At 54.0% G+C, this 14,463-nt stretch overlaps 2 protein-coding genes, 1 long non-coding RNA gene and 1 pseudogene across 13 annotated transcripts in view; 3 read left to right on the forward strand and 1 right to left on the reverse strand.

The window, feature by feature from the left end:
- ADGRL1 (adhesion G protein-coupled receptor L1) overlaps positions 1-7,481 on the forward strand; it is a 64,075-nt gene extending 56,594 nt beyond the window's left edge. For 9 of the 10 annotated variants that reach the window (XM_033196058.1, XM_033196051.1, XM_033196056.1 and 6 more), the window contains 5 exons: positions 2,297-2,425; positions 2,596-2,692; positions 2,772-2,900; positions 3,057-3,074; positions 3,594-7,481. In XM_033196058.1, coding sequence (XP_033051949.1) covers positions 2,297-2,425; positions 2,596-2,692; positions 2,772-2,900; positions 3,057-3,074; positions 3,594-4,336 — 1,116 coding nt within the window. In that variant the 3' untranslated portion in view covers positions 4,337-7,481. The remainder of the gene's footprint in view (positions 1-2,296; positions 2,426-2,595; positions 2,693-2,771; positions 2,901-3,056; positions 3,075-3,593) is intronic. The other variant, XM_033196055.1, reaches the window with a different exon arrangement.
- The window catches only part of LOC117074527, a 28,133-nt gene that overhangs the window by 6,720 nt on the left and 6,950 nt on the right, over positions 1-14,463 (reverse strand). The gene's annotated exons all lie outside the window — the stretch shown is intronic.
- Positions 4,380-7,487, forward strand: LOC117074526. The gene has a single exon (XM_033196067.1). It carries the CDS (start codon positions 4,417-4,419, stop codon positions 5,473-5,475), a length of 1,059 nt encoding a protein of 352 aa, XP_033051958.1. The 5' UTR covers positions 4,380-4,416; the 3' UTR covers positions 5,476-7,487.
- Positions 5,710-7,487, forward strand: LOC117074524 (annotated as a pseudogene). The gene has a single exon (XR_004433605.1). The product of XR_004433605.1 is annotated as an uncharacterized LOC117074524 (transcript).

Below are 14,463 nucleotides of genomic sequence, written 5' to 3' on the forward strand. Positions count from 1 at the left end.
GTAATCCCAGCACTTTGGAAGGCTGAGGCAGGAGGATCGCTTAAGCCCAGGAATTCGAGACCAGCCTGGGCAACAGAGACCCTGTCTCTATTTAAAAAAAAAAAACAAAGGGGACAACAGTAGCTGGGGAATGTGGGCAGGGAGTAGGGGTACAGGCAGCACTGTCAGGACTGAAGCTGGGGAGACGGAGCTGAGGCATTTGTAGAGTCAGCCCTGGCAGCAGTGCGGGCCATGGAGACTGCTGTTAGACTTGGGGAATGGTGAAGTGGGTAAGGCTTAAGGCAGGGGGTGGCGGAGGCAGTGATCATGAGAACCCTGGTTGCAAGGGAGGAGGTGGCCTGTGTCCCTGCTCTGTCCATCTGTCCAACACTGTCCTGGCCCCTCCTCGGACAGATGGTCAAAGGCAGTGTCTGCATGGCCCCCACCTCACACGCAGTGACAGCAATGTCCTTTCACGGGACCCCAGGCCCCTATGGTCTGATCTGGGCCCCTCGGCTCCCCTCCCTCCAACCTCCGCTCTCAGACACCTAGATGTGGACCCTCCTCAGAGTGCAGCCCCTGTTCTTACCTTGGCCTAAATGAGGCCTCCTCTGATCTATTTATTTTTTTAGGTTTTTAAATTTTTTTATTATTTTTTTTGAGATAGAGTCTCGTTCTGTCCCCGGGCTGGAGTGCAATGGCGTGATCTCGGTTCGCTGCAACCTCCGCCTCGTGGGTTTAAGCAGTTGTCATGCCAAGTAGCTGGGATTACAGATGTCCACCGCCATGACCAGCTAATTTTTGTATTTTTAGTAGAGATGGGGTTTCACCATGTTGCCTAGGCTGGTCTTGAACCCCTGACCTCAGGTGATCCACCCACCTCTGCCTTTCAGAGTGCTGGGATTACAGGTGTGAGCCACCATGCCTGGCCTCCTCTGGTCTATTTAAAATCACAACCTGGCCGGGCGCGGTGGCTCAAGCCTGTAATCCCAGCACTTTGGGAGGCCGAGACGGGCGGATCATGAGGTCAGGAGATCGAGACCATCCTGGCTAACACTGTGAAACCCCGTCTCTACTAAAAAATACAAAAAACTAGCCGGGCGACGTGGCGGGCGCCTGTAGTCCCAGCTACTCGGGAGGCTGAGGCAGGAGAATGTTGTGAACCCGGAAGGCGGAGCTTGCAGTGAGCTGAGATCCGGCCACTGCACTCCAGCCCGGGCGACAGAGCGAGACTCCGTCTCAAAAAAAAAAAAAGAGGCCGGGCGCGGTGGCTCAAGCCTGTAATCCCAGCACTTTGGGAGGCCGAGACGGGCGGATCACGAGGTCAGGAGATCGAGACCATCCTGGCTAACACGGTGAAACCCCATCTCTACTAAAAAATACAAAAAAAACTAGCCGGGCGAGGTGACGGGCGCCTGTAGTCCCAGCTACTCGGGAGGCTGAGGCAGGAGAATGGCGTGAACCCAGGAGGCGGAGCTTGCAGTGAGCTGAGATCTGGCCAGTGTACTCCAGCTTGGGTGACAGAGCGAGACTTCGTCTCAAAAAAATAAATAAATAAATAAATAAATAAATAAAATAAAATAAAACAAAATAAAATCACAACCAGTTTGGCCAACATGGTAAAACCCTGTCTCTACAAAAAAAAAAAAAAAAAGCCGGGTGTGGTGGTACGCGCCTGTAATCCCAGCTACTCAGGAGGCTGAGGCAGGAGAATCACGTGAACCCAGGAGGTGGAGGTTGCAGCGTGCCAAGATGACGTCATTGCACTCCAGCCTGGGTGACAGTGCGAGATTCCGTCTCAAAAAAAAAAAAAAAATCACATCCTGCTCCCAAGTCAGCACTGCGTAACCCCCTTTCCAGCCATAGTTTTCTCCGCAGCACGTAACACCATCCAACAGCCTGCATGTTTATATATTCATCTGTGTTCTGTCTCTGTCTACCGAAATATAAGCTCTCAGAGGTACGGATTTGTGTCTGTTGTCTTCCATACCATCCCTGAGGCCTAAATTGTGCCTGGCACATAGCAAATGCTCATGAATGCTCTGTTGATTTTACAAATGAATGAAAAACTGTCAGTGGAGGTGGAGAAGAGGATGGGCCTGAGTAAGAAGAGATTGAAACCTGATTGGCTGGCTGTTGGGGGACAGGGGACAGCAAGGTTTCCATGGCCTGCAAGTTGCTGAACAGGGCAACATAGTCATTGGAAGCTCGGTCTCTGGCCTCCCAAGGCTGGGTGTCTTGTGACCAGCCCTGTGGTAGGCTGGATCACAGAGGAGGCCAGCGTCCCGACCAGCTGACTGTCCTCCTTACCCCCCAGGTGCACAAGGAGTACAGCAAGTGCCTGCGTCACTCCTACTGCTGCATCCGCTCCCCTCCCGGGGGCACTCACGGATCCCTCAAGACCTCAGCCATGCGAAGCAACGCCCGCTATTACACAGGGACTCAGGTATCAGGCCAGACAGGGCTCCCCGGGGCTGAGTGTTGGAACCCAGAGCTGGAGAGGTGGGGAGTGGCTTGGCCTGGGTTTCTGATCGTGATGATTGGCTGAGCAGTCTCAAAAAGACGCCAGAGGATGGGTGGCCCAAGGACCCCCTCACATTTGGGTTGTGTCCCCAGAGCCGAATTCGGAGGATGTGGAATGACACTGTGAGGAAACAGACGGAGTCCTCCTTCATGGCGGGTGACATCAACAGCACCCCAACCCTGAATCGAGGTGAGAAGGCGTCCCTCTGCCTCTGGCGCTGGTCTCTGGAGGCTCCCGGCCGCCTTGTGACCTCTGATCCCTTGGCCAGGTACCATGGGGAATCACCTGCTGACCAACCCTGTGCTGCAGCCCCGTGGGGGCACCAGCCCCTACAACACCCTCATCGCCGAGTCGGTGGGCTTCAATCCCTCCTCGCCCCCTGTCTTCAACTCCCCAGGTGAGAGCACGGGGGAAGCAGCCCAGGTTGGGAAATGGAGGGTTTGTGTCCCAAGGGACCTCTGCCTGGGATGTTCTGTGCCCCAGAACTGGAGCCTGGACTTGCATTTCAAGCTCACCCTCGCCTTCTCTTTTCTCTCCTGACTGCCACCTGCAGGGAGCTACCGGGAACCCAGTAAGTGTGACTACCCTGGGGATGTTTCTGAGGCTGGGAGAGGGACAGACAGTGGCCTTCTCAGAGGGCCTCACTTAAGGAGGAGAACTCGGGATGCCCTTCCCATGCCCACATCTCCCCACCCCCCAACACACAGCCTCTGGTTGGCAGCCGAATGGAGGATAATGGATGGTGTTCATTGAGTTTGGGCCGTTAGGTGCTGAGGGTCTGAGCATAGGAAAGGGATCCTGTCACCCAGGCCTCCTCACACTGCTGAGATTCTGAACCTCCAGCTGAGGATGAGACCCTGGGGGGAACTGGTCCTTGTCCCCTACCTTTCATCAATCCGCTGCTGGGCTGGTGTCTCTACTGCCAGTGAGGGAGAAAGGGAATGTGAGACCAGAGATCCAGCGGGTAGGGGGAAGCCTACGGAAAACCAGCAGGAATCGAGCCCCTCTTCACACACACTACACCCCCTCACTACCCCCTAGTGCATCCAGGGCCCCTCTTCTACCTTACCAGCCCCTTTCTGCCCTGCAGAGCACCCCTTGGGAGGCCGGGAAGCCTGTGGCATGGACACCCTGCCCCTGAACGGCAACTTCAACAACAGTTACTCCTTGCGAAGTGGGGATTTCCCTCCCGGGGATGGGGGCCCCGAGCCGCCCCGAGGCCGGAACCTAGCCGATGCGGCGGCCTTCGAGAAGATGATCATCTCGGAGCTGGTGCACAACAACCTGCGGGGGAGCAGCAGCGCGGCCAAGGGCCCTCCACCGCCTGAGCCCCCCGTGCCACCTGTGCCAGGGGGCGGGGGCGAGGAAGAGGCAGGTGGGCCCGGGGTTGCTGACCGGGCTGAGATTGAACTTCTCTATAAGGCCCTGGAGGAGCCTCTGCTGCTGCCGCGGGCCCAGTCGGTGCTGTACCAGAGCGACCTGGACGAGTCGGAGAGCTGCACGGCTGAGGACGGCGCCACCAGCCGGCCCCTCTCCTCCCCTCCGGGCCGGGACTCCCTCTATGCCAGCGGGGCCAACCTGCGGGACTCACCCTCCTACCCGGACAGCAGCCCTGAGGGGCCCAGTGAGGCCCTGCCCCCACCCCCTCCCGCACCCCCTGGTCCCCCCGAAATCTACTACACCTCGCGCCCGCCAGCCCTGGTGGCCCGGAATCCCCTGCAGGGCTACTACCAGGTGCGGCGTCCTAGCCACGAGGGCTACCTGGCAGCCCCAGGCCTTGAGGGGCCAGGGCCTGATGGGGACGGGCAGATGCAGCTGGTCACCAGTCTCTGAGGGGACCTCATGGACCAGGGGCTGGTGGCCCAGGCCAGGGAGGGAACCCTGGGCAGGGCTCTGGTGGGAGAGGGAGACAGATGGAGGCAGTGGCTGGTGGGCCACTCTCTCCAGGTGCCCCTCAGCCATGGGCCCTCCAGTCCCCTCAGGGGACTCTGACCTGGGGGCCTGAGGTGCCAGGGTTCACAGACAGGGTTTCCCACCAGCCACACGCACCAGCTCTATTTGGGGGAAGTGTAGTGAGGAGGAGCCCAGAGGTCCCCAGGGGAGTGAGGAGGGAGAACTTGGAAGGGGGCAGCCCACTTCCGGACTCTCCACTCCCACCCTTCTACGCCGTGAAGGGAAATGAGGGCTTTAGTTTCCCTGGGCGGGAGGGGCAGCTTCTGAGGTTGCCAAAGGCCCCCACTGGATCGAACCTGTCAGCTGCTTCTCTCTGCAGCCAGAAATGCTGCCGGCTGCACCCAGAGGGAGCAGTGAGGCAGGACAAATGGACAGGTTCCTCCTGCGCTACAATTCCTTGCTCCCTGGAGACGGAAAAGGCCACAGGGCAGGGGGACTGGGCGGTGGTGGCTGGTGGTTTAAAGGTCGAACTTTCTCTGAAGCTCCTTTCCCCTTGCTCTTGGTCCCTACCCCCCAAGCAAGCCTGCCCCCTCTGCCTCCCAGTGCACCCAATGACCCCCTCCCTTGGGGCGACTCACGATGAAGCACAACTCCCCGCAGGGCCCCCAGCCCACAGGGGTGGCCATATTTGGGCAGTTCCCAGTCCTGTGGGCTCGGCTATCTGGGGAGCAGATTTTGGGTCTGGATCTCCCTGGGGAGTGGGTCCTGGGCTTGGATCTTTCCCTAGGGGGGCCTCTTACTCCTTCCTCTCCTCCTCCTCCTTCCCCATTGCTGTAAATATTTCAACGAAATGGAAAAGAAAAAAAAAAAGACAAAAAAAAAAAAGACAAAAAAAATCTCATCACTTGAAGCCACCGGGAGCCTGCGGCCCGGGCCAACCTGGGCTTTCTCCGGAGCAGAGCGGCGCTGCCGGCCCGGCAGCCAGGACTTCTCCGTGTACGTGCATCCCTAGCCCCCGCTGGGGCGGGCGGGCCGCCAGAGCAGCTTTTTACAATCCAGAGACAGAAAACAAAATCTAGATGCAACAGCGAAACAAAGAACCCATTTCCTTCCTGGCACCCGTTTCTGTCCCCTCCTTTCCTGCTCTGCCTGCCCAGCATCATCAGCCCTCCTGGGGCGTGTACCTCACTGCCTGCCCCAGGACCAGAGGCCTGTCTCCCCCTTCCCTCCCCATCGGCCCGGGGGAGACCTCCTCACACCCAAAGATGCTTTGTCAAGATGGCTGCGCTGTCCCTTTGAGTTCCTGCTTCTTGTATATTGCTTTGGGGACTCTAGCTGGGGAAAATGGGGCTGATTTCCCACCTAGAGAGGTTGATAGCCGGAGGAAAATGGGGAGGAACTGGGGTTATGGAGGGCATGGGTACGGCTGAGGAGGGTGCTGGAGTGGCAACGTGGTCTTCTGTCTGGGGGAGGGGGAAGGGGCAAAGGTGAGAGGTCACCTTCCCTACCCTCCACCTTCCTGCAGGGAGGACGAAGCCAGGTGCCAGGGCTGGGGTCAGGACACCCATGTTCTGGGGGGGGCTTGACCCCAAATTCCAGACCCTGGAAGCTCCAGGCTCGGGATGTCTCCTGAGCACCTCTCCCAGCCCCCTCCTCTCCAGCCTGTCAGCCCAGCCTCCCCAGTCCCCTCCCCTCAACTCTAGGGGTAACATAGCCCTGAGGCCACCTTAGCCCAGCCCCTGCATTACCATTTCCCCAGAGGTGGCCCGTCCACCTCTGCTCTGACCTCTCCCCGTCTCTTTGCCCTTCCTTTTCTCACAAGTGCCATGAGTTTTCAAACATCTTCGGGTCTCAGCCTGCTGCTGCCATGAACTTTGTTGGGTTAAGGGGGAGGGGCTCTAGGAAGGAACTGGGGGGAAGGGGACAGGTAGGTGGCTGGAGGGACCCTTTTTGCTGCTAGAAAGCCCCTCCCTTCTCCTGGGGAGCTGGGGCTGGCTTGTCCCCATCAATTAGGGGAGAAGGGGTCAGACCAAAGATGGTGGTTTGTCCCGTGTAAGGGAACAGGTGTGGGGAAGAGGTGGGGTTGGGTTCCAACTCTGGCTTTTTCTGGTAGAAAGGCCTAACCCATTACACCAGAAGACTATGGGTGAAGTCTAGATGGGGAGGAGAAGTGAGGCCAGGGACAGTCTTGCCAGACGACTCTGAGGAGAGCAGGGGACAGTTCCATGGACCTTCCTGGACTGCACTAGGCTAGGAGCTCTTGTGTGGGGGGGCGGTCAGAGGTCTGTGAAGAGCGGGCAGGAGTCATGGGCAGGCAAAGAGCCGGCCCGGCCCGGGCAGCAGCCCAGCTACAGTCTGTGGCTGCCCCCGACACCAGGAGGAGGGCCGGGAGAGTTCCAGGGGGGCTGAGACACACAGGGAGGCGCACTTCCTCCCTACCTAGCCTTCCTTGTATCTCTCCGGACTCGGACAATCAAAGGGAGAGAGGGTATATCAGTCCTGTTTCAGCCGGCATCACCCAGTGGCTTCCAGGCCTCAGAGCTGTGTGGCAGGGCCCCCTGCTGGGGCTGGACACCACTGCAGTCCAGTGCAAAGCTGCCCCCAGAGCCCAGGTGTCCCCCCCCACCTAACCAGACCTGGTGCCTTGACGCCCCCACCCCAGCTGGGACGGTACAGAGAAGGGTCTTGGTTTCCTCTCCTACTCCCTTCCTTGGGCTCCTGAAATTTGCTCCTAAATCTTGTTAATTCTTTTTCTCTGGATTTTGGTTTCTTTTGGCTTTCCCTTGCCTTCCCTTTCTCTCTCTGTCTCCAACTCTTTCCCCACGTGTTTCTCGCTGTCTCTATGTTCCTCTTCTCTCATCCTCAACTTTCTGTCCATTCGGGCCTCCTCCCCGCCTCCCACGCCCCAGCCCCTCCCTCCTTGGTCTCCTTTTCCATATGCCAAACCAATTTTGGGTCGAGTGCATTTAACGAGAACAAAACAAAAGGCTCATAACAACAAGAACGTTTCAGAAAAAAACAAAAAGTTTTAAAAAAATTGTTGAGTCAAAAAGTCAAACAATAAAGAAATTAAGATTTCTTGGAATGACAAGAGTTTTGTGACTTCTTGAGCGGGGGAGGCGCGGTGGCTCAGGCCTGTAATCCCAGCATTTTGGGAGGCTGAGGTGGGTGGATCACTTGAGGCCAGGAGTTTGAGACCAGCCTGGTCAACATGGTGAAATCCCAATTCTACTAAAAAGACAAAAATTTAGCTGAGCGTGGTGGCAAGCACCTGTGGTCCCAGCTACTCGGGAGGCTAAGGCAGGAGAATCGCTTGAACCTGGGAGGCAGAGGTTGCAGTGAGTTGAGATCGCGCCACTGCACAACAGCCTGGGCTATAGAGTGAAACTCTGTCTCAAAAAAGAAAGAAAGAAATGGTTGAGAAGGGCCGGGCGCGGTGGCTCGAGCCTGTAATCCCAGCACTTTGGGAGGCCGAGATGGGCGGATCACGAGGTCAGGAGATCGAGACCATCCTGGCGAACACGGTGAAACCCCATCTCTACTAAAAAATACAAAAACTAGCCGGGCGAGGTGGCGGGCGCCTGTAATCCCAGCTACTCCGGAGGCTGAGGCAGGAGAATGGCGTAAACCCGGGAGGCGGAGCTTGCAGTGAGCTGAGATCCGGCCACTGCACTCCAGCCTGGGCGACAGAGCAAGACTCCGTCTCAAAAAAAAAAAAAAAAAAAAAGAAATGGTGAGAAGATCTGCACAGTGGCGTCCCCACGGGCTCTGGTCTGTGCTTGAGCATTCAGAACCCCTGGCAGAGGCCTGGCAATTATAGAATCATTCACATGGATGAGACCTTGGTAAGTTCCTGGGCTTGGTGGAGCATTCCATATGCAGTTTCTCTGAATCCTCACAAAATGCTCCTGGGTGGAGACAGCGATTAGAGTTCCATTTTACAGATAGGGAAACTGAGGCTTACAGCCCTTAGATGCATGCCCAAGTCTCTCTGGCCAGGCCACTGTCCCATGCTGTGTCTCACAGAAGCCCTTCTTGGCCCAGACGTCTGTCTCCAGGCTGTACTAGAGCAGAGCTGAGGAATTTTACACTGTGATATCTCATTACAATTGCCATTCCTACACTCCCATATGCTGCTGGCATGGAGCGGTTTCAAACTTGATACGGTGGAATTGCATCATGTGTGTGTCACATTCTCAGTTCACCAACAAACTGCCCGTGCTCAGAGAGAGAGGAATAACTACTCAAACTACAAGGATCAGTCGGGCGCGGTGGCTCACGCCTGGAATCCCAGCACTTTGGGAGGCTGAGGCGAGCGGATCACTTGAGGTCGGGAATTCGAGACCAGCCTGACCAAAATGGAGAAACCCCGTCTCTACTAAAAAATATATAATTAGCCGGGCGTGGTGGCGCATGCCTCTAATCCCAGCTACTCGGGAGGCTGAGGTGAGCGGATCACTTGAGGTCGGGAGGTAGAGGTTGCAGTGAGCCGAGATTGCACCATTGCACTCCAGCCTGGGCAACAACAGTGAAACTCCGTCTGAAAAAACAAACAAACAAAAAACTACAAGGATCCTTCTCCGGGCCCCTCTGACTTAAAAAGACACCTGTGTCTAGGACACCACCCACCTTCCCACAGCCACTCCTTCCCAGTCTTCATGGCTGGCTCCTTCTCATCTGACCTCCTAATGATGGGAAACACAGTGGCTCAGTCCTTAGACCTTTTCTCTACCTGCTCTCACTCCCTGGAAGGTCTCATCCCGTCTCATGGTTTGAAATGCCACCGGGCAGGCGCAGTGGCTCACACCTGTAATCCCAGCACTTTGGGAGGCCAAGGCGGGCAGATCATGAGGTCAGGAGTTTGAGAGCAGCCTGGCCAACAAGGTGAAATTCTGTCTCTACCAAAAATACAAAAATTAGCTGGGCATGGTGGTGCACGCCTGTAGTCCCAGCTACTCAGGAGGCTTGAGGCAGGAGAATCGCTGGAACTCATAAGGCGGAGGCTGCAGTGAGTCAAGATCGCACCACTGCACTCCAGCCTGGGCGACAGAGTGAGACTCCATCTCAAAAAAAAAAAAAAAAAAAAAAAAATTTGTTACCTATACACTGATCACCCTCAAACGTAGCTCTCCAGCATGAGCTCCAGATTTGCATATATTCACCTACCTACCCCATCTCTCTCCCTGGTATCTGGTAGGATCTCAAACTAACCTGTCCTAAACTGAGACGCTGGCCTCCCCCACCCCCATCTCTACCGCTGCCACGGGAAGAACTACACGTGAGGCTTGAGGCTTCCTCACCTCAACTAAAAGTGAGTCCATCCGTCCCTTGATTCAAGGTAAAAACCTTGGGAAAAAGGGAGTCCATTCATCCCTTGATTCAAGGTAAAAACCTTGGAAAAAAGGGAGTCCATTCATCCCTTGATTCAAGGTAAAGACCTCGGAGTTCCCCTTGAACTCATCTTGTTTGATACCCCACATCTAATTTGACAGTAAATATAATGGTGGCTCTAACTTCTAAATATCCAGAATTAATTAGTTCTCACCCATCTTTCACCAGGGCCACTACAACAGTCCCCTAAATATTATAGCTCCCTTGTCCCTCTTCAGGTTTTTCTCAGCACAGAAACCAGAGTGATCTTGCTAAACATATTTTGTCCCTCCTCAGCTCAAAACTCTCCAATGCTCTTCTTTCACCCAAAGCAGAGGTCAAGGTCAACACAATGGGCTACAGGCCCTCCAACCTCACCACCTGGCTTCCTCTCCACCTTCCCTCCACTCGCTGGGCTCAAACATGCAGGCACCCTCTTGCCTGCCTCAGGGCCTTTGCACCAGCTGTTCTCTCTGCTGGCTTGGGCCCCGTCCCCCGTCCCCATATCTACAGAGTTGGCTTCCTCTCCTGCAGAGTTGATGAAAATGAAATCCTGCTTCCCAGAAGGCCTTCCCAAGCCACTCCAGAACTTCCTAACCTGTGCCTTGCTCTGTCTTCATAGTACTACTGGGTAGCAATTACATTTTGCCTATTTGTTCATCATCTGCCTCTTGGCTAGAATGTAAGATCCGGAAACACAAGGGTTCTTGGTCTGAGCCTAGCACAGCATCTGGCACACAGGCCATCTGTATCTGTTAAAGAATGAGAGCTGAGGCCGGGCGCGGTGGCTCAAGCCTGTAATCCCAGCACTTTGGGAGGCCGAGACGGGCGGATCACGAGGTCAGGAGAGCGAGACCATCCTGGCTAACACGGTGAAACCCCGTCTCTAATAAAAAATTAAAAAAGCTAGCCGGGTGAGGTGGCGGGCGCCTGTAGTCCCAGCTACTCAGGAGGCTGAGGCAGGAGAATGGCATAAACCCGGGAGGCGGAGCTTGCAGTGAGCCCCTGCACTCCAGCCTGGGCGACAGAGTGAGACTCTGTCTCAAAAAAAAAAAAAAGAATGAGAGCTGAATTCAGCACAAGACCCAAAGTGAGCATGAGATGAGAGTGAAGGGCGATGGAAGCTCTTCAATGAGGATAAAGAAATATATTTAAGGCCGGGCGCAGTGGCTCACGCCTGTAATCCCAGCACTTTGGGAGGCTGAGGTAAGCGGATCACGAGGTCAGGAGATCGAGACCATCCTACCTAACACGGTGAAACCCCGTCTCTACTAAAAATACAAAAACAAATTAGCCGGGCATGGTGGCGGGCACCTGTAGGCCCAGCTACTCGAGAGGCTGAGGCAGGAGAATGGCGTAAATCCGGGAGGTGGAGCTTGCAGTGAGCCGAGATCGCGCCCCTGCACTCCAGCCTGGGCGACAGAGCGAGACTCCGTCTCAAAAAAAAAAAATACATATATATATATATACACACACGTATATATATATACGTATATATATACACACATATATACATATATACATATATATACATATATACACACACACATATATATATATTTAAAAAAAACAAAAAATGATGGAAACTGTGAATCTGCCATTCCCTCGGCTGGTTCAGTTTCACTGTGTGATGCTAAGGTTTTAATTCAGCATGGCTCCAAAACCTAAGATCAGTATTTCCTCTGGTGCCCAGCTGAAGAGGCAATCTGTTCTCACACTGGAGGATGAAATGAATCTGCTAGACTTTTTGAGAGATGCCCTGTGGGCAAGCATGGGGACTTTTTTTTTTTTTGAGGCAGAGTCTTGTTCTGTCACCCAGGCTGGAGTGCGGTGGTGCTGTCTCGGCTCACTGCAACCTCTGCCTCCTGGTTTCACGCCATTCTCCTGCCTCAGCCTCTAGAGTAGCTGGGACTACAGGCGCCCGCCACCACGCCCGGCTAATTTTTTTGTATTTTTAGTAGAGACAGGGTTTCACTGTGTTACGCAGGATGGTCTCGATCTCCTGACCTCATGATCCACCTGCTTCAGCCTCCCAAAGTGCTGGGATTACAAGTGTGAGCCACCGCACCTGGCCTAGCATGGGGACTTTTAAGAGCAGATAATTGGCCTGGCACGGTGGCTCGCGCCTGTAATCCCAACACTTTGGGAGGCCGAGGCGGGTGGATCACGAGGTCAGGAGTTCGAGGTCAGCCAGGCCAAGATGGTGAAACCCCGTCTCTACTAAAAACACAAAAATTAGCCAGGCACTGTGGCAGGTGCCTGTAATCCCAGCTACTTGGGAGGCTGAGGCAGGAGAATCGCTTGAACCAGGGAGACAGAGCTTGCAGTGAGCCGAGAATGTGCCGCTGCACTCTAGCCTGCGCTCCATCTCAAAAAAACAAAAAAAAAGAGTAGATAATTTTAGCCAGGCACGGTGGCTCATGCCTGTATTTCCAACATTTTGGGAGGCCGAGGCAGGCAGATCACTTGGGGCCAGGAGTTCGAGACCAGCCTGGCCAACATGGCGAAACTCTACTAAAACTACAAAAATTAGCTGAAGGTGGTGGTGCATGCCTGTAACCCCAGTTATTCAGGAGGCTTAGGCAGGAGACTTGCTTGAACCCCAAAAGGCAGAGGTTGCAGTGAGCCAAGATCACACCACTGCACTCCAGCCTAGGTGACAGAGCAACACTCCGCCTCAAAAAAAAAAGAGTAGGTAATTTTACCTATAATGTGATTTGACCTCATGCTCTGATTTGAAATCGAATCCCGCATACAATGAGAGTCAAATATGACCAGTCCTTCTGTGTCTTTTACTCTCCCCTTCACTACACACAACCTAAACCCACTGTGTCTGACTGGGCGTGGTGGCTCACGCCTGTAATCCCAACATTTTGGAGGCCAAGGCGGACAGATCACTTGAGGTCAGGAATTCGAGACCAGACTGGCCAACATGGCGAAACCCTGTCTCTACTGGAAAAAAAAAAAGAAAGAAAAAGAAAAAAAAAAAAGTAGCCGGGTATGGTGGCATGCGCCTGTAGTCCCAGGTACTCGGGAGGCTGAGGCAGGAGAATCAACTTGAACCCGGGAGGCGGAGGTTGCAGTGAGCCGAGATCACGCCACTGTACTCCAGCCTGGCGACAGAGTGAGACTGTCTCAAAAATAAAAATAAACCTGCTGTGCCTGACAACCTCTGGCCCTCAGGTGGTAGGTAGTGGCACCCATTCATCTACACGTGCTCAGGGACAGTACGTGTATACTGAAATGTATCATTTCAAAGTTCTTTCCTACATTTTATCTCATTTAATTCTCAGAATACATGTTTTGTTTGTTTGTTTTTGAGACAGACTCCCGCTCTGTTGCCCAGGCTGGAGTGCAGTGGTGCAATTTGGCTCACCGCAACCTCAGCCTCCCGGGTTCAAGCAATTCTCCTGACTCAGCCTCCCGAATAGCTGGAATTACAGGCACCCGCTGCCAAGTGGCAAAAAAAAAAATAATTTTTGTATTTTTAGTAGAGACAGGATTTAGCCATGTTGGCCAGGCTGGTGTCAAACTTCTGACCTCAGGTGATCCGCCCGCCTCGGCCTCCCAAAGTGCTGGGATTACAGGAGTGAGCCACCAGCCCAAGAAGCTACTCGTGAGGCTGAGGCAGAAGAATTGCTTGAACCTGGGAGGCGGAGGTTGCAGTGAGCCAAGATTGCACCATTGCACTTCAGCCTGGGCGACAAAGCAAGACTTTGTCTCAAATAATAATAACAATAATAATAATTTTTTAAAACCCTGAACATTAAAACATTATAAAAATTAAAAGACGTCTGGGTGTGGTGGCTCACGCCTATAATCCCAGTACTTTGGGAGGCCGAAGTGGGAGGATCACTTGAGGTCAGGAGTTTGAGATCAGCCTGGCCAACATGGTAAAACCCCATCTCTACTAAAATGCAAAAATTAGCCAGGCGTGGTGGCGTGCACCTGTAATCCCAGCTACTTGGGAGGCTGAGGCAGAGAATCGATTGAACCCGGGAGGCGGAGGTTGCAGTGAGCCAAGATCGCACCACTGCACTCCAGCCTGGGTGACAAGAGCAAGACTCTGTCTCAAAAAATAAAAATAAAAATAAAAGACAAGGCCCAGATATGAGAACAACTGCACTCCATAAGACGAAGACAATCCGGCAGAAAAGTGGGCAATTCACAGAAGGCAAATGGCCAATAAACATGTGAAAATAGCTCAACCTCAATAGTCATGAAGGTAATGCAATCCGAAACCACTAATTCCCACCATCAGAAGGACAAACACTGTAAAGTGTTACAATAGCAAATATTTATCAGGACACTGTGACCGGCCTCGGTGGCTCATGCATGTGATCCCAGCACTTTGGGAGGCTGAGGCGGGCGGATCACCTGAGGTCAGGAGTTTGATACCAGCCTGGCCAACATGGTGAAACCCCATCTATACTAAAAATACAAAAATTAGCCAGGTGTGGTGGCGCACATGTGTAATCCCAGCTACTCAGAAGGCTGAGGCGAGAGAGTCGTTTGAACCCGGGAGGCGGCAGTGAGCCGAGATTGCGCCATTGAACTCTAGCCTGGGCAACAAGAACAAAACTCTGTCTCAAAAATAAAAATAAAAATAAATAAAAGGGGCTGGGCGCGGTGGCTCAAGCCTGTAATCCCAGCACTTTGGGAGGCCGAGATGGGCGGATCACGAGGTCAGGAGATCG

The sequence above is a fragment of the Trachypithecus francoisi genome, unplaced genomic scaffold, assembly GCF_009764315.1.
Source record: "Trachypithecus francoisi isolate TF-2019V2 unplaced genomic scaffold, Tfra_2.0 Lachesis_group5, whole genome shotgun sequence".
Taxonomy (NCBI): Eukaryota; Metazoa; Chordata; class Mammalia; order Primates; family Cercopithecidae; genus Trachypithecus; species Trachypithecus francoisi.

Excerpts from the sequence above, each read along its gene's own strand:
- LOC117074526 (XM_033196067.1), top strand. The coding sequence starts at position 4,417 with ATGGAGGCAGTGGCTGGTGGGCCACTCTCTCCAGGTGCCCCTCAGCCA.